This window comes from Nothobranchius furzeri, chromosome 7 (genome assembly GCF_043380555.1).
Source record: "Nothobranchius furzeri strain GRZ-AD chromosome 7, NfurGRZ-RIMD1, whole genome shotgun sequence".
Taxonomy (NCBI): domain Eukaryota; kingdom Metazoa; phylum Chordata; class Actinopteri; order Cyprinodontiformes; family Nothobranchiidae; genus Nothobranchius; species Nothobranchius furzeri.
The window spans coordinates 37,181,955-37,204,837 of record NC_091747.1 but is presented as its reverse complement, the minus strand read 5'-3'; the positions used below and the strand labels follow the sequence as shown (position 1 = coordinate 37,204,837).

General features: G+C 42.4%; 1 protein-coding gene across 1 annotated transcript; it reads right to left on the bottom strand.

Moving 5' to 3' along the window:
- Window positions 1-9,596: 9,596 nt before the first annotated feature.
- On the bottom strand, window positions 9,597-21,670 carry LOC107372840 (leukocyte elastase inhibitor). Its single transcript, XM_054751353.2, is given in 9 exon segments — window positions 9,597-10,353; window positions 13,895-14,075; window positions 14,149-14,238; window positions 14,345-14,422; window positions 17,159-17,301; window positions 18,049-18,166; window positions 18,311-18,451; window positions 18,523-18,704; window positions 21,531-21,670. Coding segments are annotated over 8 exon segments (1,149 nt in total). The 5' UTR covers window positions 18,700-18,704; window positions 21,531-21,670; the 3' UTR covers window positions 9,597-10,132.
- Between the last annotated feature and the right edge of the window lie 1,213 nt (window positions 21,671-22,883).

Genomic DNA, 22,883 nt, shown 5'->3' with positions numbered 1-22,883 from the left:
TGAGCTACATTGTAGCCACAGCTGCTCTGGGACACACTGACAGAAGCAAAGCTGCTGCACACATCAGTTCTTCTGACCACCACCAGCTGCCAAGGAGGTTTAAGTGTCTTGCCCAAGTACACAATGACTGTGACAGGTAGGACACAAAGTTGCAACCGTATGGGGTGAGTGCTTAACTCGTCTGCTACTGTAACGGGGTAACTATTGCATCAATCAATCAATCAATCAAACTTTATTTCAGACAAGGGGTATGTCCATAACAAGAATAAAATAAAATAAAAAAATAAAATACAAACACATTCTAATTACAAACCGTATAGGCAGTTGTTCCAATGTTTAAAAAGGACTGAGGAGTACCTCGTGTCACTGTAAGATAAAGATGACAGCGCTCTAACAACAGCGTTAGCTGACAAACTCAGTCGGCAGATGAATTTGTACATGAAGAGCCTCAAAAGCGCATGAAAAGTAGGGATGTTACTCATAACAAACATATGACTTGCAGAGGTCCATCTAGGGAGCTTCATGAGGATTCTAAAAGCATCCTGATAAGCCACTTGAAGCTTCTTCATTGCTACCTTACTATAATTGCACCACAGGTGGGCGGTATAGAGAGGAGTACAAAAGGAACGAAAGAGGGACACTTTAACAGGATCTGAGCACATGCCAAAGTTACGTGCCAGTGTGTTAGCCTGCATGTACAGCTTACCGCATTGCCTCTTAATGTCCTCGTCATCACAGAGGTCACTTCTTAAAATGTGCCCCAAGTATTTCACTTTGCTTACCACTTCGAGGACCTGATTTGTTAAGTTAAAGGATGGAAAATTAAGCTTCAGGTCTCCTTTAGTAGCAGCAATCATAACCACACTCTTTTTAGGGTTAAACAGGATGTCAAATTGCTCACCATACTTAGCACATGCCCTGAGCAGCTGCTGCAGGCCGGCACTATAGGGAGACATGAGGACTAGGTCATCTGCATATATTAAATGATTTACCAGTCGGTCACCCACCAAGCATCCAGTCTTACTATCATTCAGAGTAACAGACAGCTCGTCAAGGTACAGGTTAAATAGGACAGGAGACAGAATCCCGCCTTGTCTGACTCCATTCGATACAGAGAAAGGTTCAGACACTTCTGTCCCCCACTTTACCTGCGTATGCATTTGGGTGATTTTAAAGCTTAATATACTACCCTACACGTTGACCAATATGATGTGAATTTCCATATAAATATGGAAATCCAGTCTGATTGGTCTTTGAATGTTTAACCAGAAGATTTAGAATTCTTTGTTTATTCAGGGATTGTGAGACACTTCGTATTAATTCAAGAAGAGAATCAAGTTATAAAAAGCAAGAATTTTATTTTCTAAACAATTAAAACATGACAACTCGGACACTTTATGTGATAAATGGATCTAAGTGGATGGAATGTGAAGTGTGCTGATGTGTGGATGTGATGTTATCAGAACCCTCGTATCTGAAGAAACTGAGTCCTGAATGAGAGTGAATTTGGTCTGCATTAAACTAACAAAGTTGGTTCTTATCAAAAACACATTAGACGCAATCTGTCGAGTCTACGTAGCCTCGAAGACCCCCATGGTAGATGTGGAATGTTGAGGTCCAGGGACCCCAGAGGTACCGAAGTCCGTGGAAGCAACCGCAGTGCCGACTAGACCTGTCTCGAGTTGTCTTCAGGTCACAACAGTTGTTATTTGCGTTTTAGGAATAACTCTTAAGGAGTTGAAGTTGGTTCAACTTTCTTCTGACGGAACCATTTGCAGTCAGCTGTAGCATGCAACAGGCTTTTGACAGCTTGTCAAAAGATGCTCTAGGTTAAAGAGGTTTAGCTCCGGATGGCCGGTCCGAAACTTTCTCAAAAACTCACAAGAACTAGAACTGACTCACGCTGAAGGGAGTCCTGTTTTAATAATAGTCATATTTTGATTTACTAACAAATCAGAATTTGACATGTAGAAAGAGTTTTACCAACAAACCTCAGAAAACACGCCTCGCGACAGATACAGGAGTTCTGATTGGTGGAACAGAAAGCAATGTGTCAGGATAGCTTAACCTTGTCATCGTCAGTGTCTGAGTGTGTGAGCTGTCAGAAGATAGGGATTCACTTGTTAAATCTAAAATTACTGCTCATAACATAATAATAATAATCATTTCAACCACAGTAATTTAAACACAGATTCATCAAAACACTGTTATTATTCATCAACCATTATTGTTCATTGTATGATTTAATTGTTGAAAGTTCATCCATCCTGTGCTGTGAATAAAAACCAGTCTTAGATAAGAGTGAGCTTGGAGGGACCTAGAAGCAACAGTATCTTCTTGCAGATTTAAGCACCAGTTAAGACTTATGTCTCCAAATGACCCGATGCTGAAGAGGTGACCTGTGGATTGAAAAACAGACCATTTCTAGAGGCTACACCACCGTCACCCTATGTAGATGAAACTTGTGTTCCTTGTCAAGCCGCATATTTGAAGAAACTTTACATCATGCCTTTAAAGCTCCATCATGACACTAGACTAGCACCAGCGCCAGGTGAGCCACAGGCTTTTAGGACTTCACTGAGCTTGAAGATCAGTGACCCACCATTCATGCATAGAGTTCATCATAATTCACCTGCACACACAACTTCACAGGACCATCAAGGAATGATGTGGGCCTGAGGAGTCTTCATATGTTTTATTTGGAAACCCGAATCCTTGCCGGTAATTGCCTAAAATGACTGTAATCGTAATTGACAGTCTGGCTTTCTACTTTGCCTGCACAAATTTCCAGAGTGATGGGGGCTTCAGTGACTGTGTTAAAAGCCTGGATGCCATAACATGCACACTCTTTATCCATCAGAGCAGGGCCTGTCCTCTTTTTCTCCTTCTGCCGAGCTGTTTGTGTGGCTGAAACCTCTGCATGTGTGTGTGCATGTGTGTGCATAGTGATGTAGCCTGCTTATTAGCCAGAATGAGAGGAGGAAAGTGTTCTGAGAAGAGAGGTGGTGCCTTCTGGCAGCTGCTTCATTGATGACAAGCTTGATAAGTTCCTCATTCTGACATCACATACAGCCACTCGCACACGCTCCATGTAGTCGACAGGACAGGATAAAAAAAACAAGAAAGAAAAGATTGTGTGTGTTTGAATGTAATTTAGCTCTGTGTTGTTAAACTGTAGATTTGCACTGGTATGCTTTTCATTTTACTGGGCACAAGACATCGTGAAAATAGACTTTGGCTTATTTTCCAACCACAGTTGGCTGGTTGGTTGGTTGGTTGGTTGGTTGGTTGGATGGTTGGTTGGTTGGTTGGTTGGTTGGATGGATGGTTGATTGGTTGGTTGGTTGGTTGGTTGAGTTGCATAAAAAAAGCCACCAAAGGCAAGTTAAGAGTGATTTTTTTTCAACATTGAAATTAAATGTAGGCACCAGTTACAGTTGTAGGCACACCACCAGCTCCTGCTAAAGTTTCAGTAAAGATATATTTATTTGTCAGTGAAGTTTCACATAAAATATACTTTCACTTTCTGTAGTTGCACTGATGAAACCTACATTTTTGACTGCATTTCACAGGTTTATGTTTTTGCAGAGAAACTGGTTTCACTAATTGGTTCGTGGCTGAAAAGTCTGTATCTGGCTGCTGGCCGGCTCTGGTAGGCATGTCTGCTGCCGACTGCTTCCTGGTTTCCCCCAGGCTGTGGAAAATGGCAGCAGTGCGTCAGAGTGGTGAGCTCCTTAACAGAAATCCCCAGGGACCAGCTGCATGGACAGGCTTCATGCAATAGAGCCCTGTGAGGAAACAATTTTAGAACCTACTTGTAAGGAAGCAGAATGTCCGTGTGCATGTGTGTTATGGAGCTGCATAGCAAACTGTAACCAGCGATGTGAATGTCCACCATATCTAGCAATCTAGCATATACGTGCATATGTCTGTAGTTGAGCCAACGACCGACTGAGAATAACTCACTGGATGTGTGCACACTACATTTACAGTTGATTCTGGGTGTTTACATGCCCATACTGTTTTCCACAGCAGCTGAACATCCTGCTTTGAACATTAGCCAACCACACCTTTGCCTGGCAGCCATACCCGCATGTGACATACACACATTCTCTATCCAAAACTTGATTCAGTTTCCAGTAGAAACAAGGGGAACTTTATGCAGTGAGAGGAAGGAAGGAAGCAAATGCAAGACACTTGCGAAAAATCAGACTAGTGTAGAATTGTAAGACTTTCCAAATGATGGTGATCAAGTAGAAAGCTGAAGAAAACTGCTGAAATGATCTGGTTGTAGCATGTGGGAATTAATTCTGGAACTGGACAAACATGAAGACAACACAGATCTCTTACAATAGAAGAATGTTGACAGAAATTGTAATTTTTTTTTGTCATTTTCTTAAATATAATTGTGCTGTTTGCTTACCCTGAATACATTCGGTCACACTCACATGTTTAGATTACATTCAGTTTTTTATCTGGTACATTCTACGTACACTGCCCCTCGTTGGTCCCAGCCTATATATGTTAGCAGTACATTTTCATGATGAATCTACTCTCAATATGACTTAGGCTTCTTTAGGTTGTAGTCTGAGGCCAGCAAGGCTCATCCTTGTGAGTGGCAGCATTCAAGCTTACACATTCTATTCTGGGTACTACAGATTCCATAGCAATTTGAATGTGTACCTGGACCCCTCACCAAGATCCTGCAAATCGTAAGTCATTGGCATTCAAGTCCAAGTCAAGTCGTAAGTCTTTATGGATTTTATCAAGTCAAGTCAGAAGTCATTAATATAATGACTCGAGTCTGACTCAAGTCCAAGTCATGTGACTCGAGTCCACACCTCTGATAACCAGCATCTTTTTCTAGACCAGATTTCTCAGTCATTTGCATGAGATTTGCATTAGTGTGTAGTGCAAACAAAAAAAAATTTGTTGATTTCTCTTTTGAATTTTTAAATAAGACAGGTTAAAAGGAGCAGCAGAAAATGGCATTGGTGCCTTTTACCACAACCATAAAATCCTTCCAGCAGGTCCATTTGAACAAGGCCCTGAACCCAAAGCCACTACACCAATGCCAAGTGCGCTGACCTGAGTTTAATCAGTTCAGTGTTTCACAGAAAGGACTCTGCACGGTTTTGTCATAAACTTTGTGATTCAAATGACAGATTTAAGAAAAGGCGAAGGACATGAGGCATGAAAAGTCATGACATACAGTGCTCTTGAATATCAGTTGTTCTTCTTTGGATAGATCCAAAATGGACTGATCACATAGTCTCCAATGTGAGGAGGGATTCATCTTCATCCTTTGGGGAGCATTTTAAACACGCAGGAAGCATGGTGTAGAGAAAGAAACATCTGGGATATTTAACAAGGCTCTCAAGGCTCATGGCATGCAGATTTAAACATTCTCCAGTTGCACAATACCCTAATGGTGTCTGTTCAGATCACACAATATCAGATGGTCACTGAGTAAGTGAAGGGATGGTTTGCCATGTGTTTTAAGGATGGGATATTTAATTGCATTGGGATATTCCTCCGTTTGCTGCTGTGAAGTCTGACATCACATGGTCCTGCCACCATCTAGTGGGAAATTTCAGTACTGCAGGAAGATGACTTCAGGTCCAAGCTGTATTATCACCTCCATTGGGTCAGTAGACCCTGTCTGAGTCTGTTTAGGCTTGTTCAATGTGTGAAACACACGGTCGGATCAGTATTTAAAGAGAAAATAGTTCCAAGTGGAAGGCAGATAAGTGACATTTTTGAAACAGAGAAGAGAAGGAGGTTGTTATTTTTCCTCTCTTTTCAATAACAAACCAGCCATCCAGCCGAGGAGCAACAGGGATGGAGGCGTGCAGCTCTCAGCTGGGTGCTGCTAAAGTTGGATGAATGACAGGAGGTGAATGACTGACAGACACTCCAAAGACCTTCATGTGCCTATCAACAGTTTGAATTCAGCTCCACACCAGTTCTACAATTCAGTCTTTCATCATACTTCCCTACTCATAGCTGGGACTGTTCAGAAAATGGCCAAAATGCAATTAGATCCTCATCAGGAAAAGGCAGTAGAAAAACATGTCTGATATGTGCACTGAGCTCACCGGGTGGAAAGGTTCCACATTCATGTTATCTCCATCTGGGTCTGAAGAGGAAGGACACAGAGGTCAACAACCATCCCATCAACACCAAAGGACACCTTCACGACGTCTCACTCTGTAAAACCACTTGTTTTATCCAGGATCAGGTGACAAGAAGGCCAGCTACCAATTTATTTTATTGGACCACCATGAACAACGAGCGCATCTTTAAATGACCTCCATCAAACATTTGCCCTATCACACCTGCTCTGGTTACTGATCAAAGGACACTTTTAGATCCAGCATCTCCAGAGTCTGCTGCTCAGCTTTAGTCTGGTGATTCAAAGAAAAAAAAGTCCTGATCGATGTGACAGAAAGTCTGTTTCACATCCGATGCCTGCTTACAAAGTATCCAAACTTCAAGGATTTTTTTGACTCTTTAAATTTATATTTCTCTATTTTCTCAACTGAATTTTGAAATATGCAACTTTTTCACACTGCATCCAAGTTGTGCTACAGAAAAATCTGATATATTGTTTATTTTCATACATTAAACACTAATAGTAGTTTGCAGGTAAACATAGATTTTTCACTAAGCAGTGACAAATACAATTGCACGTTTGTTCTAACTTTTAGAGTTTTAAATCTGAGGATAAAATGTCCTTGTATATTTAACTGAGCATTTTTTTAAGTATCAGCAGATATACATATTATAATTTCTTCTTCTCAGTGCATGACCTGGTGAGAAGTGAAGATACCTAGGACTTATGAAAAGACCAATACCAGGGGTGTCCAACCATGGTCCTTGGGGGCCACTATCCAGCATGGTTTAAAAGGTTGAATTGTCTGTTCGGCAAGTCGTTAAGATCTGCAGAAGCAAGTTAATTACCTACTCATTGAAGTCAGACATTCTTACACAGAGAAACTTCTAAAATCTAGAGGAGTGCTGACAATAATTTAAAGAACAAACAAATAAATGACTAAACCGAGTCTAAACCAAAAAACTTTTGCACAAAAAATTAAGTCTTGGCTAAAAGAATGTGGTCAAACTTGCAAAAGTGCTTTAGGTATGCACAACCGTGGGTAGACAACAAGACACGGGTGGATAACAGAAGTGCAACAAAAAGAAAAAAGAAGCGCATCAGTGCTTGTAACATACCACCCACCTCTGGTCAAAGTCTTTTTCATCCAGGTTTGGATGCTCTTTGGCCAGGACATTCCTTTCTCCAACCTGCATTTTGTGAAAATATTCTGGAAACTTTTATTAAAGTTGTGTATTTTATCTAGAGTAATTACACACACCTCAACCATTTCTACTGTAACCGTCTCAGTTGGATACTTACTATTACTTTTAGAAGAAACCTACTTGGCCTGTATGTGTACAGCACCTTCTTAGGGTTCTACAACCCCCCCACCCCCAAAAAAAGGACTTTACAACACAATCAGTAATTCACCCCTTCACAAACTAGTGATGATGAGCTACAATACAGCCACAGCTGCCCTGACAGAGGCGAGGGCTGCCATACACTGGTGCCACCAGTCCCTCTGACCACCAGCAGACAAGGAGGGTTAAGTGTCTTGCACGGGTGGGAACATACAGGGTCAGCAGGTCCGTCAGATTGGATGGGGATGGGCAGTACAAAGCCTTGTAAACATATAACAAGACCTTGAAGTTAATCCTAAATTTGACTGGGAGCCAGTGTAAATCTGCGAGGATGGGTGTGATGTGCATGCGTCTGTCGGTGTTGGTTAAAAATCTGGCCGCGGCATTTTGAACCTTCTGCAGTTTACTTAAGGCTGAAGCATTAATCCCAATCAGGACAGAATTTGCATAATCCAGACGTGAAGTAATAAAAGCATGAATGACTGACTCAAGATCTGGGCGTTTGAGGATTGACTTAAGATGAGTGATGTGGCAGCGTTGGAAAAAGCAGGACTTGACAGTAGCATTGACTTGTGAAGACACTGAAAGGTCAGAGTCCAGTTTCATCAGTGGTCAGGGGATTTAAGGAGCGGCTTGACAACTCACCAGTGCCGGATGATACTCAGTCTTGGGTAGTTCTAGCCGTTACCAGTCCTAGCTCTTGGTATCTCAGAATACATTTTTGTCTTTTTGTATCCTGACTCCACGTTTATCTGATCTGTTCTCCTGACCCATCCAGATTTCCCTCACCTGCAAAGAATATCACACTTCAATAACTTTGGATTCACTCAAGTCTTCAGCCACGTCGTTCACCTCTGACTACCAGCTGTCCACCGCCCACCTGCTCACCTGAACACACCTGCAGCCAACTCCCTGTGCTCAGCTCCCAGCCTTGGTCTCTCGATCTCCCCCTCAGCCAGACCTGACCTGCCTCCCTCCTTGGCTTCCCAACTTCCTGAAGACCATAAGTCTCCTCTCCCCTTTTGATTTTCCTCTGCATCATTATCCAAAGACTAAAATCCATTCTCTCTCCAGAACACCCCGAAACTCCTCTACCCCCTCGATCTCCGTTTTTTCTCTCCTCCACAAAGACTTTAATAATATACATAGAAACTTTTCCTTACCTCTGGTTCTGTGGTGATTCTTCATGTCGTGGGTCAAAAAACTGCCCTCTAACATGACATAAAATTTATTTTTAATTATATACTTGACTCTGTCTGCATTAATACGAAGTGTGTTAATGGTCACTGAATAAGCAAAGAATCCTAAATTCTTCTGGGAGATCAATCAGGTTGATATTCTATATTTATATAGAATCATCACATCTTATGGGTCATAATTTAACACCCCAATCTCACTACACTACAACACTGCAGGTGTTGACCAGAAGCAGCAACCTGGTCATGCAGCCCTCACGGCTTTTTCCACACACTCTGTTTATTAAAGCTAGACTTAAACATAAAACAGGATTCTATTAACAATGTCGGTCATAGTGTCTTAATTTGCAGGACGTGTGAAAAGTAAACAAGCATTCAAGCTAGCTTGGTTAGCTTTGAGGTTTCCAGTAAAGCACGTCGTCAAATCAAACTCAAAATCAAACTTGATTCATATAGCACAATTTATACAATAAATGCAACTCTAAGTGCTTCACAAATGAAAATGACCCCGCATTCCCTCCCTCCCCACAAATATAAAAGCAATATGACAAGAATACTCTCCCATAACATTCATCTTCTGACACACACACATGCACACACACACACTTACGGACATAAGGTTAAAAAAATGGAACACGTTGGGCTGAGTTCAGATGAGCCAGACAACGCCATCAGGGGAGCCATCTGCCCGACAGCAGCAGAGACATGGAGCACAGTTTACAACTCTGAACTATGCTGAGTAACTTTATTTGAAGGATGTATTTTATCAGGAGCAATATTTAGTCTGGAGCAGTACCTATTGAACCTGCTACTTTGTTAGGTTAGTGGAAATTCAATATATACAATAATGAAAGCCCTTGACACCGAGCCCATGATATAAAAGTAAATTATTAAAAGATATTTACACGCAAAAAGATGAAAAATTCACATTAGAGAGCATAATTTTGAATTTTCATTATTTTATTGACACACATACAATATTAAGTAAGACATTATTTGCATAAAAATAATTGTTGAGTTTCCAAATTAATTTAAAAAATAAAACAAAATGTTGCAAAGAACTCAATGACTGGACCTCCTTCTTCCTAGGACTTGGTGTTGGTGGTGCAGTCAGTAAGCCTTTGGCGTTGGACTAAACTGGATTAGCGCCCTTCATCAGATATTTTACAAAAGAATCACAGAAAACAACAAACTGGTTAATATGGATATGAAGAAAATCACTAGTTTGTAGAAGAAACAGTAGCTTTCTGTGAAGTATAATAAACCTGTTCCACCATATGGTGAGGAACATACATATTCGAACACCCAGCAATTTTGCAAGTTCTAACTAAGAAATTTTTAGGGGGTCTTAAACTCACATTAGGTGTTTTCCTATTGTGAGAGAAAGCATTTAAAATAATCAGGAAATCCCATTGTATGACCGCAGGGTGTTCAAATACTGATGTTCATCACTATAACAGTCCATGTCCAGACATCTCTCACTCAGGGGAGCAGAAGCGTCCGGCAAACAGAACACTCATGGTGGGGTTATGGCGGATGAAGAAAAGGAAAGGATGGTCTGCTCTGAACATTTGTCTACGACAAACAAACATTTTAGAGATGCTAGTGGCAGCAGCAGCTTCAGTTCCCTCCTCATTTACTTCCACAAAGGCCTTGTGGGAGACTTTGGACAGAAAGAGCTCTTTGTTGCTCGACATACCTACAAAAAGAAATATATATGGTAAATGGCCTGTATTTGATATAGTGCCTTCTAGAGTCCTGGAGCCCCCCAAGGTGCTTTACAACACAATCAGTCATTCACCCATTAACACACATTCACACACTGGTGGGTATGAGCTACAATGTAGCCACAGCTGCCCTGGGGCACACTGACAGAGACGAGGCTGCCGAGCACTGGTGCCACCGGTCCCTCAGACCACCACCAGCAGGCGAGGTGGGGTAAGTGTCTTGCCCAAGGACACAACGACATCAACAAACTGAGCGGGTCTCGAACCTGCAACAGGGTGAGCACTTAACTCCTGTGCCACCGTCGCACTTTATATATTATAATGATAATAAATAATAATAATAATAATAATGATAATAATAATAACAATAATAATAATAATAATAATAATAATAATTTGTATTTAATTATTAAAACTGTGGTGACTAGGTGCCCCTGATCGTGCACACATATTTTAAAATTGACAGGTTTACTTTTCAGGTTAAATAATGATTGAAATAAACGATTTTATGATTTTGATCGGACAAAGTCACAGTATAAATAAGGTTTTGAGGCAAGTCAGTCACATGAACGGGTTTCATATAATCACAATTTTTACTCAGAGACTCTTATAAGTGCAGTGGGGCAAAACATTTTTGGCAGCCACCGATTGTGCAAGTTGTCCCACCTGAAAAAATGAAAGATCTGTAATTTTCAGGATACACTACAGTTGTCCAGGAAATCCCAATGTTTTATTTTTCTAGAATTTATTTGCATAATGGTGAAGAAATGATGCAATTGGTCATTAACTGCCATTGACAACTAAAGTCGTCATTTGCATCTTTTTACCGTGTGGGCATCGGAACATGCCCCCGCTCTGTGAGAACAAACATCCCAGCTCTAAGGTCGATCTTCATCTGCACACGTCACGTGACTAGGAAGCAGAAAATCTTTGTGTTAGGAGATCGTTTTGGGCCGCTGCTGTAAAAAAAAGTGAAGCGCAAACCGGTAAACCTTCTGCCGATCCCAATTCAACAACGGTTGATGAAAGAACGGATAACGCTCAAAACAAGCAGATTGTTCCTGACGTAAGAGGTGAGTCTCCTCTTTGTTTTGTTAGTTTTAGCGTTGACATCATCACAGAGCGCAACGTTTTGTGACTCTTAAAAAAACAGCTGAAAAACGCTGGCAGCGAAGGGCTTATCTGATCAGGAAACGGCTGGCAGTGAATGAGTTAACAAAAATCCACCTCAATACTTTGTAATGTAACCATGGTTGGACCACACTGTAGCTGGTATTTTGGCCCATTCTTCCATGCTGATCCATTCTAGAACTGTGATGTTTTGGTGCTGTCACTGGACAACATGGACCTTCAGCTCCTTACCCAGATTCTCTATTGGATTGAGGTCTGGAGACTGGCTAGTTCACTCCAGAAACTTGAAACCTTTGTTTACAAAGCCACTGCTTTGAGGATGATTATCATGCTGGAAGACATTATGTCTCACAGTTGAGATCAAGGGCGTCAGTTTGTTTTCAAAATTGCTGGGGACCATTACCATACACTTGAGTGGGGTTTAAAAATTGCTGGGGACAATAAAGTAGGCTAGCACAGGGGTCGGCGGCTCTGGAGCCGCATGCGGCTCTTCCATCCATCTGATGCGGCTCTCTGTGCTTGTAAAATAATGAATGGATATTTAAATAAAAAGCTTTATATTTTACTGCATTAATTTTACATCTGTATGCCAATTCTAAATGTAAAGATTGTCTGCGTAAACCTGAACAGGTCCAACCCGGTCTTACTGTGAGACCGGGTTGACGCGTAACGCTTGTGCGTAATCATATGCGCTTCCTGAGCTGAAGGATGTGAGATTCTGGGCTTCTCCTCAGACAGGTTCCTGGATGCGTCGCCACATTGGAGACAGGAACAAGCACTATTCAGCCAAAGTTTCATAATCAGGTTTGGCGGTGTGAGTGTCCTGTCACAGTGTCCCGATAGATAATGCGCCCTGGCTACTTGGCCAAGGGGTTGTCCCTTTGGCTGACTGGTTAGAGCGTATGACTCTCACCCGGGAGTCTGGGGATCGAATCGCGCCCGGGCCCTCATTTCATTTGACTGTTTATTTTGATGGATAAACTCAAGGATGTTGCTTGGTTTGAAAGAATTACCCCGACGCACACTGATGCGCATGGATGAGCTGACATTTTAATCATTAACGCACATCGTGGAGGTAAAATATTCCCATCAGAACATCAGAGCTTTATACTGGACACTGTGTTCAGCGCGGCTCGGAGCGCCCACGGTGGACAGTGAGCTGAAGATCTGGGGTTCGCAGCGCAGCACAGAACCGGCGCATGCGATAAGATTTCCTCCCACTGAAACAGTCTGGAAACCCGGTCTCTCTGAGGGATGTCACTTGGAAAAATGTTCTTTTTATGAAATTATGAAACTTTGGCTGAACAGCGCTTTTTCCCGTCTCTAATATGGACGCGCATGACGCATCCAGTCTGAGGCAGAATAGCAGCGCAGAAAGCACCTGTAGAGACATTTGATTACGCACAAAGTTTATGTGGAGCAGAAGCGGTCGGGCCACGGCAGGTGAAATGTTCCTAGCCTACATGAAGTGAAACTGTTTAATTGTAACAATAATATGTTACTGGACACACTGGTCTGGTTGGTTAGACCAGTATTTGAAGTGGAAAACACACACACACACACACACACACATACACACACACACACACACGCACACACGCACACGCACACACACACACACACACACACACACCAATTAAAATAATGCTGATAGCGTGGACTAGAAGCCAGGTGATGGTTTACGTATTTAAATGATGATCAGGCTGCTGTAAAATGTAATCTCCATCCACATCCAGACACAATTATCCTCTATTCTGTCTCTAGTTGCTCTGCTCTTGTCTGGGCTGATCAGCTGATGGTGCGCGCGGCGCGCCTAACTAGCGGCTGATGCACATTTTACGCATTTGGAGAGATGGGCTGGATGCTTTGCCTTTACTGGAAGATGGTCCACTTAACGCCCGGGTGTAGACTACATGTTAATGACAAATAATTGAAAATTAAATTGTGAGTTTTTACTTCATATTTTATAAATAAAAAGGACGGGGGAACACATTTATGACATCTTTTTAAACTAAATTTTCTAGCGCGACCTGCCTAATTCACTTAAGTCACTGCTTATTAAGGTCCGTCCAAAATTACCGTGGGAAACAGGTAATAATGGCTCTTTGATGGGAACAGGTTGCCGACCCCTGGTATAAGATCTGAGCTGGTAAAACAAAAATCCTCATCAGCAGGCGTTTTTGAAAGTGGGAGGGACACAGCTGCCAATCACAAATTTTGCCGGGGACATGTCCCCGGCGTCCCCGGTTAAAATGACACCTATGGTTGAGATGTATCTACACCAAAACTACAGACCTCTCTCAACTTTTTAAGTGGGACAATTTGCACAGTCAGTGAAAATACTTTTTGCCCCACTGCATGCGACAGGTTAACATGTCTCACCAGAGAAGTCACATTTTGACGCAGCAAAAGCATCCACCACGCCCATGCGGGTCAGGACTTCATTCAGTTCGTACGTCTCCTCAAGTCTGAATCAAGGTAGGTTCACGTCAACTTTACATGTGTGCATCTTTTCTGGATGAGTCCACTCCATGAACTTCTCATAGGTCAAGTGCTTCTCCAGCTGCATGGATGAAAAATCATAGGATGCGTCCGTCCACGTAAATCCTATCAATCTATGTGAGAATGAGTCCTACCTGCTCCAGACCTGTTGTATCATCGTCTATCTTCTCAGGTAAAAGGATGAGCATGCTCAGTTCCTTCCCTTTGTAAGGCAACTCCAGGACCTGTTCAGATGAAGAATTCAAATATTTAAAACATATTATACAGAATCCCTGTCAGTCTCCTTAGGAAGTAATTTTTATTAATATTTAGACTTTGTTACTTTATTACCTGACAGCTGACTTCAGGAATGAAGCCAAGAGGAAAGAAGGAGTACTGGGACATCATCTTTACTGGTTTTGTGATGCTCTGAAGACAGCAAGCACATCAAGTAGTCATGCATGACAGTGGGTCAGGAGGAAGAGCGGGTTCACCACTCATCAGAGGGTTGTCAGTGTGATCTCAGATGGTTCCCATTCTGTCTTTGTGTCTCTGGGAAAGTCTTCCCTGAACTCGTCTTTCCCAAAAAGAAGTGTAAAAAAAAATCATCCTCACTTTTATGTCCCCTTCTTATGAAATACTAGCTTCATATGCAAATCTAGCTCCTGAATTCTGTTTAGTAAAACCTTTCAACAGTTTTCTCCTGACACCTCCATGTCTCATGCTTCCCTAGTATTTGGATTGTTGAGTTAAACATCTTAGAGTTATTACTTCTTTTGTCCTACCTCTAAAGCTTTATTGTGGATTTCATATTATGTATCATTTTATTTTGCTGGAGAGGAACTACGACTGTCTGGATCCTAAATCTCCAATCCTGCATTGTGCCTGAAATTTGCACCAGTTCTAACCTGCTCGAGGTGAATCGCAAGCTGGACAATGTCTTAGCTGCGTTACCGGTGTTAGCGCAGAGGATTGATAACATCTCGGAAAGGGTCACCGGACGGTGTGGAGATGTTTAATCACTGAATTGGCTTCAGTGGAGGACTTGAATGATCAATACAGACTTAAGGCAGAGAGGAAAAATTATCTCTGTCTTACCCAAACAAAGTTTTGTTTTCGAATCTGACGCCATAAGCAGCCTTGGAGTTGCATGCAAAACCCCCACGCTGGAAGGAATGCAGACAAATGCTGTGAATCTCTATCCACCCACCCCCCGCCTCCAGACTGTGGTCTCCACTGAGGTCATCAAGCTGAAGGACTCACTGCTCTCTGTGCTTCCCCGTGGCCTCCCTCCCACCTGCGGAGCCAGCTGGTCGAGCGCCACACAGGCCGCCCCCGCTGAGGAAAGCAGGATCCCAGCCCCTCCCCCCTACCTACCGGGTCTCATGTTGTGAACTGTGATGTTTGTTTCTTACATGTCGGGTGTTTTTTTTTTTTTGCATTGGAGCGCTACACCCTGCTGGTGTAACCCTGTTAATGCCTTTTTTCTCCCTCCCTGAACTTCCCTCATGTATTCCCTTACTCATCTACAAAGGAGCGCCATCATGGCTGCTCCCATGGTCTGCCTGTATCTGTCTTGTCTATATGTGTGTGTGTAACCTTGGTCAGGTTGTACTATGGAGTCAAGTTCCTATGCTCTGAAAAGAGCGCTGGCAATAAAATTCATTCTGATTCTGATTCTGATTCTGATGAGGTTCACAGCAGACAACAGGGTAAAGCAAACATGAATCAGCATTTTTATTTTCAATGCTAAAACAAACCAGAAACCTGCACTTGTTTGACCACTTTACTCTACTCTATTAAAACATGTCCAATAGGGATATAAAAAAATATCGATTCGGCAATATATCTTAATATTTTTTCCTGCAATATTATATCAATATGCAAAAGCAGTGTATAGAATTTTTGGAGGAATTTGCATGCAAACATTAGGGTATTTTCTTTTCTTTTGGTGCAATTCAAACACCGACCGCTAGTTGGCAGCAGTGTGCAACAGGTTTTGTTTCCACCTCATGTTAATCATGTTATGTATATGTTTGGACTGTTTATTGAATTTTCCTACAATAATTTCAGTAAAAAAAATTAAAATCACTAATATCGTCTGGGTGAATGTATCGCAATATATTGTGATATATCGTATTGTGCTGATGCATCATTATATGTTGAAGGAATTGAGATAGTAAAAGAAATTAAGTTTTTAGGTGTTATGATAGATGAACATTTATTGTGGAAGTCTAACATGAATGCTATTATAATGCTATATCGAATTATTGCAGTACTAAATAAGACGAATGAGTTGTTGAACAAAAAAGCTTTGTATATTCTGCATAACTCGTTAATTCTTCCATATCTGACACATTGTATTGAAGTATGGGGAAGTACCTGCAAAATATTTACACATTTAATTGTTCTTTTACAGAAAAGAGCAGTGAGAGTTATTAGTGGAAGCGGATATAGGGATCCTACGGATCCGATGTTTTCACAACTAGACCTAAAGAAATTGGACTAATTAGTAGAATACAATTTATTGAGACTTATGTACACAGCACAGAAAGGAGTTCTACCAATAAATATTCAAAAGAGATTTGTAAAAAGATAAAGTAATTATAATTTAAAAGGAATTGTTATTAAAAAAAATTTAACAAGATTCCGAACAGCGATAATGGAAAGATGTATTTCCGTTAAAGGTGTCTGTTTATTGAATAGTCTTGACGGTGAAATAAAACTATCTAAATCATTTTCTGTATCTTAAAAAGGCTTCAAATGTATCTTGATGAAATAATAAGACCTTAAGTAGGCTGATAGACTTGTTTGTGTTGGGGGTGGGGGGTAGGTGAACGTCTTTGAGTTGAACAGCTAATGTCTGATGTGTTAAGGGGGCAGATATAAGTTTTAGCTTCTTTCTGCTCCTTTTCATTTATGGATTATTTTTGAACATGAATTGTTTTAATGTAAATTTTGTTTGATTGCATGAAATGAAATAAAAATGGAAATGAAATTGAATGATACGTGTCGTATTACCAGAATTTCACCTAAACACATCCCTAATGTCCAAACGTAAGTTATTGGATGTGGCAACACTAAAAACCATGAAAATAACTGAATCTATGTCTGAGTTTTGCACAAAGATTGTGTCTGGCAGACTTTGAGGTTTTTCAGTTTTACCTTGTTGAGCCAAAATTGGCCATTATAAGTTGACATTTTCAGAAACGGTTCATCCCAGGCTGCTTTGAAGTAGATGGCGTTGACCAGTACCAGCCTGGTCATGTTGTTCAGCTCACCCTTAGCTATGATATCCTTGATTTTACCTGAGAACAATAGAAGAATCAATAACATCACAATACCACACTGCTGAAGCTGCAGGTTTCTTCATCATATGTGTGACTGATGGTTCATATGATGGTCTTAAGCCTAATTTATACTTCTCCGTCTGCGTAGGGACGGACGCTCGCAACGCCATTATCCGTCCTTGCGAGGCTACTGGAAAGCCCTTGCAAGGACAGACGGAGTCAAGCTCTTTTCTAAACATCCGTCCATCGAGACGGAGAACGTAAGCTTGTGATTGGTCAGAATGCCACTGTCGTCAACAGTGCCGCCATTGCGCCCTCAAAAACATAGAGACCCAAGGATATCTAGCGGCAGACATGGAGAAGCTTGAAGAATACCTCTAGGAAAAAATATGAACGATTTTGTCCCCCGTGACTGGAGGAGAGAAAAGATACACAGCAAGCGTTTTATTCGTGGACGGAAATGATGGGAAATGTGGGTTTAGAGGTGGCGATTGCATGAAGAGGTGGAGGAGGATGAGTGACAAATTTGTCTGTGTTAAAAAGTCGCTTATATACAAAAACCACAATATAAACACACTATCTTGGACCGGATACATGACAGGATTCCACAGAACAGCGCTACGCCCTCTATTGTCCTGGCGGGGAATTGCTTTGCAACATTCCCCAGGAGACGGAGAAAAATGAGGGCAAATTGTCTCCGTCCGTCCGTGCATCTCTCCCTCGCAGAGCTGACGGAGATGTATAAATATGGCTTTGGTGATCCACCTTGTGTCTGCTTCTCCACCCAGCTGTTGATCTCATTTCTGGTTTCCTCATATTTAGTTCTGAAGTCCACAGACTCCAGCTCAGACTTGTAGTTTGTCCTGGTTTGTGTTAAAAACTCCTGAAAACACAAAGCACATTTTTTTAGATTATCATAAAAATGTTAGCTACCAGATCTAATTCATTCGCTGTCAGAAAAAAATCTTTAAACCACTTACCTTTTCTAATAAAAACAAATCATTTGCTCAGGCCATCACCCACTGACCTGAAGGAACTGGTAGGACTGGTCTCCAAACAGCCTGTTAGCCACGCTGAGGGCAAAAGGAGCACCTGGCTTGTTGAGCTCTCCCAGCAGTTTGTCAAACTGAGAGTGGACATCATCCCGGCAGTCCTGAGTTTTTAAACACTGCGGACAAAGTAGTAGTGTCACACAGAGGCACAGTGAGGAGGATCAAACTGAAACACACTGCTGGGTACCTCTGATATCTGTGTGGCCGTGTCTCCTCTGGCTCCCAGCATCACCATAGCCAGAGCTGAAGAGATGCTGAAAGGAGAGAAGAAGATGTTTGCAGTTGAGTTGTCTTCACTCAGCTTTCTGAGCAGCTCCAGAGAGAAGCTGGTGTTGGCCTTGGAAAGAGGGGTGGATGAGGCCATTGTGTCTGATGGAGACAGAACAGAGCAGAAATCACAAGGTAGCCTCAGTCAGTGTTTGGTTAAAATGCAGTGTCATCCCATTTTCTATGTTATTATTTAAAAATATGGATTTTGGCCAACAGGGTCATTGGTGCCTGTCGTGGTGGCAACCCACAAACCTGTGTTGGACACCGGCGGTTAGAGATGCTGTCAGGCTGAAGAAAGAGTCCTATCAGGTCTTTTCAGCCTGTGGGACTCCAGAGGCAGCTGACAGGTATCGGTAGTCCAAGCAGAATGTGGCTCGGGTGGTCACGGAGGCAAAACCCCAGGCATGGGAGGAGTTTGGCAAGACCATGGAGCAAGACTTCCATACAACTGGTGGTTAAAAAGCTCCTCTGTAGCAAGGCTCCAGGGGTGGATGAGACCCGCCCAGAGTTTCTTAAGGCTCTGGATGTTACGGGGCTGTGTTGGCTGATGCGGCTTTGCAATATCGCGTGTACATCGGGGGCAGTCGCACTGGACTAGCAGACCGGGGTGGTGGTTCCCTTATTTAAAAAGGGGGACTGCAGGGGTGTGTTCCAACTACAGGGGGATCACACTCCTAAGCCTCCTTGGTAAGGTCTTTTCAGGGGTTCTGGAGAGGAAGATTCGTTGGATTGTCGAACCTCAGATTCTGGAGGAGCGATGTGGTTTTTGTTCTGGCCATGGAACACTGGACCAACTCTATACCCTTAGGGGGATCCTGGAGGGTGCGCGGGAATTTGCCCAACCAATCTACATGTGTTTAGTGAAATTGGAGAAGGCGTATGACCTCCCTTAGGGGGCCCTGGGGGGATGCTCCGGGACTATGGGGTACCAGGCCCTCTGATACAGGTTGTTAGGTTCCTGTATAACCGGTGTCAGAGCTTGGTTCGCATTGCTGGCAGTAAGTCGGGCTCGTTCCCAGTGAGAGTTGGACTCCACCAAGGCTGCCCCTTGTCACCGATTCTGTTCATAACCTTTATTGACAGGATTTCTAGGTGCAGCCAAGGTGTTGAGGGCATCCATTTTGATGGCCTGAGGATTGGGTCTCTGCTTTTTGCAGATGATGTGGTCCTGTTGGCTTCATCAGAATGTGATCTTCAGCTTTCGGTGGAGCGGTTCGCAGCCAAGTGTGAAGCAGCTGGGATGAGAATCAGCTCCTCTAAATCTGAGACCATGGTCTGGATTCGGAAAAGGGTAGAATGCCTTCTCTGGGTCAGGGACGAAGTCCTGCCTCAAGTGGAGGAGTTTAAGTATCTCGGGGCCTTGTTCCCGGGTACCTGGAGCACAAGCTCAATTGGCGGATTGGTGCTGCATCTGCAGTGATTCGGGCATTGTACCGGTTTGTCGTGGTCAAGAGTGAGCTTAGTCAGAAGACGAAGCTCTTGATTTACCGGTCGATGTACATTCCTACCCTCACCTTTGGTCATGAGCTTTGGGTGGTGACCGAAAGAACGAGATTGCGGATACATGCGGCCGAAAAGAGTTTTCTCCGCAGGGTGGCTGGGCTCTCCCTTAGAGATAGGGTGAGAAGCTCAGACATCCGGGAGGGGCTCGGAGTAGATTTTCTGCTCCTCTGCATCGAGAGGAGCCAGGTGAGGTGGCTCAGGCATCTGGTTAGGATGCTTCCTGGATGCCTCCCTGGGGAGGTTTTCCGAGAACATCCAGCCAGGAGGAGGCCTAAAGGAAGACCTAGGACATATTGGAGGGACTATATCTGTCACCTGGCCAGGGAACACCTTGGGATTCCCCAGAAGAGTTGGCCCAATTGGCTGGGGAGAGGGAAGTCTGGGCCTCTCGATTTAGGCTGCTGACCCTGCGACTCGACTCTGGATAAGCGGAAGAAAATGGATGGATGGATGGATGGCCAACTGTTTATTCATTTTTGGTAAACTGCTGCATAAAACCAAAAAGAACTATTTAAATTCTGGAATAAAACATTCAAATGAATGACGATTCTTTGAAACAGCTTTATGATCAGTAGATCTGTCCATTATGAGACCTATTTGCATCAGGAGCTACAGCCTCTCACTTTAACAAATGAAGAAAAAGAGCATTTAGCTTTTTTCCTAACGTTTATGTTGCCTAATCTAGATGCATCACATCTGGTATTATATCTTCTATGATGTTGCATGCTTTCAAATAAAAAAATACGCAAACCAATAATCTTTAGACAGAAGTCAAAGTAGCTGATGTGAAAACACTCATGTTAACTTCCATCTGAATTCAAAGAAAGCTTAATAAAGTTGCCTAAATTAGATCAACACCTTGGTCAGCATAGTTCACTCAGACTGAATGGCTTTGTTGACTTTACAAATTATTTTAACGTTTTATTAAAACCACATCAGGAGTTTTTTCCTCTATAATTTTCAATGTATTTACAGGGCTCAGATAGGCAAAACTGGAAACAGGAAGTTCTGATTTAATTCCACTGTGGCCCGAAATCATTCCAAAACAAATTCAGGAATAAATCTAAAGATTTTATTTAAACATACATTTTAAATATACACAAAGACTGACATGAGTTAAGAGTTTAACCACCAGCTGATGATTTTTAAATGTCTTAATGTGGAATAAAACAACGAAAACTAACTTGAACATTGAAACTTTTGCTTAAATAGAAACATTTCACAAATCAGGAACCTGCTTATAAAAGATTCTGCTTGATCTCGAATTTTGAACAATAGTTGCGATTTTTCATCAGATGGTTGAGATGGGAAAACTTGGTGAAATCGTCCTTTAATGAAATACCGTCTCAACCTCGAGCGCGTGTGTGTGCGCGCGCACGCGTGTGTTCGGACCGGTTCGGACGGCATAAGAGATCGTCTTACCTCCAGCAGGCTCTGATCGGCTAATTTTCACTTAAAAGCAGGGACACGTCTGCTGCGAGTGTTTTTCTTTGGAGGTCGTCCCATTCAGCACACACCCAAAACGATTACGTCATCGTCCACTCTACGTGTATGAACGGGAATATGTTCGACCCCCAGTTTCCAATGAAATGCGAATAGACTAAACTCTATAGACATAAATTACATAGACTTTTCACTCCATCCGTTTGTTCATCAACACGTGTAGGAGTCCACCATATTAGGAAGGGAAACACCAGCCAGCCAAAAATGAAGCTTCAGTTCAGCATGAACGTGATTTATTTACAGTTTAAAGGCAATGTTTTTCTATTAAAAGGATGACTGGTTTAAACTTTATGAAGTTATAAAGAAATTATGTTAAAATGATTTTTTTGTCAGGGTCTTTATAGGTCCATGTTCTGGATTATTTCAATGTGTTGCCTTTATTTATCAGCAAAGCAAACACATCCTTTGCTCGACCTCTCCACTCGCTTGATCGGAAGAAGCAGGGAGTCCAGCTGCTTCAGCAGCATTCCCTCTTTCTGTTATGGGCAGCAAGTGTTGACGTCAAGCTTCCCACAGCGAGCAAAACGCAACATGTCAACAAGAAAAACTAGAATTAGTGCGCCAATTGTTTACAAACCTATTTCCACAAAACTCTCTCACGTTTAGACCCACAGACATTTGTGATCAGCAGCAGCTGGGATGTTTGTGACCGTGCAGTTTTTTCCCCCCAACATGCCCACTTTCAAATGAAGCATGTGCCTCTTATTTTGACAACTTCTCTCCTGTGCTTGCTCACTATACTTTTCTTTTGGTGCCATCTAACCAGGTCTGTATGGGTATCTGCTGTCGGCGCTTTTAACCACTGGCTGGTCAGATGTTGCTGCTATCAGTCGGAAACGAGCATGGTGTTGGATAACTCGTCTCTTATTTTCCTCTCCTGCATAGACTCAAGGTGCTGTACAAGCAGCGCACCTCACAACACTCATGCACCTTGTGCGCAACATCTGGTTCCTCGTGGAGCACCTGGTGTCGGTACAGGATCTGCACGGGTGCAGGATCGGCTCGGGGTCCTTCGACTGCCGATGACATCAAAGTAGTTGATTGGCTGAACATGAAGCTTACGGAAGTTACATTATCACGTTATGATTTTGATTGGTCAGAACAAAATTGCGGTTGTAGTAGCGGTTGTAGTCCTGTAGTCCAATAATCAACACTTTTTGGAGAAAATATGTTTGAATTTCTAGAGGAAATGTAAAATATAAGCAAATGATAAACGGTGACCCTCAAAAGCTCTTGATGTTGATGAAATGGGGCAAAATAAAATATAAGAAT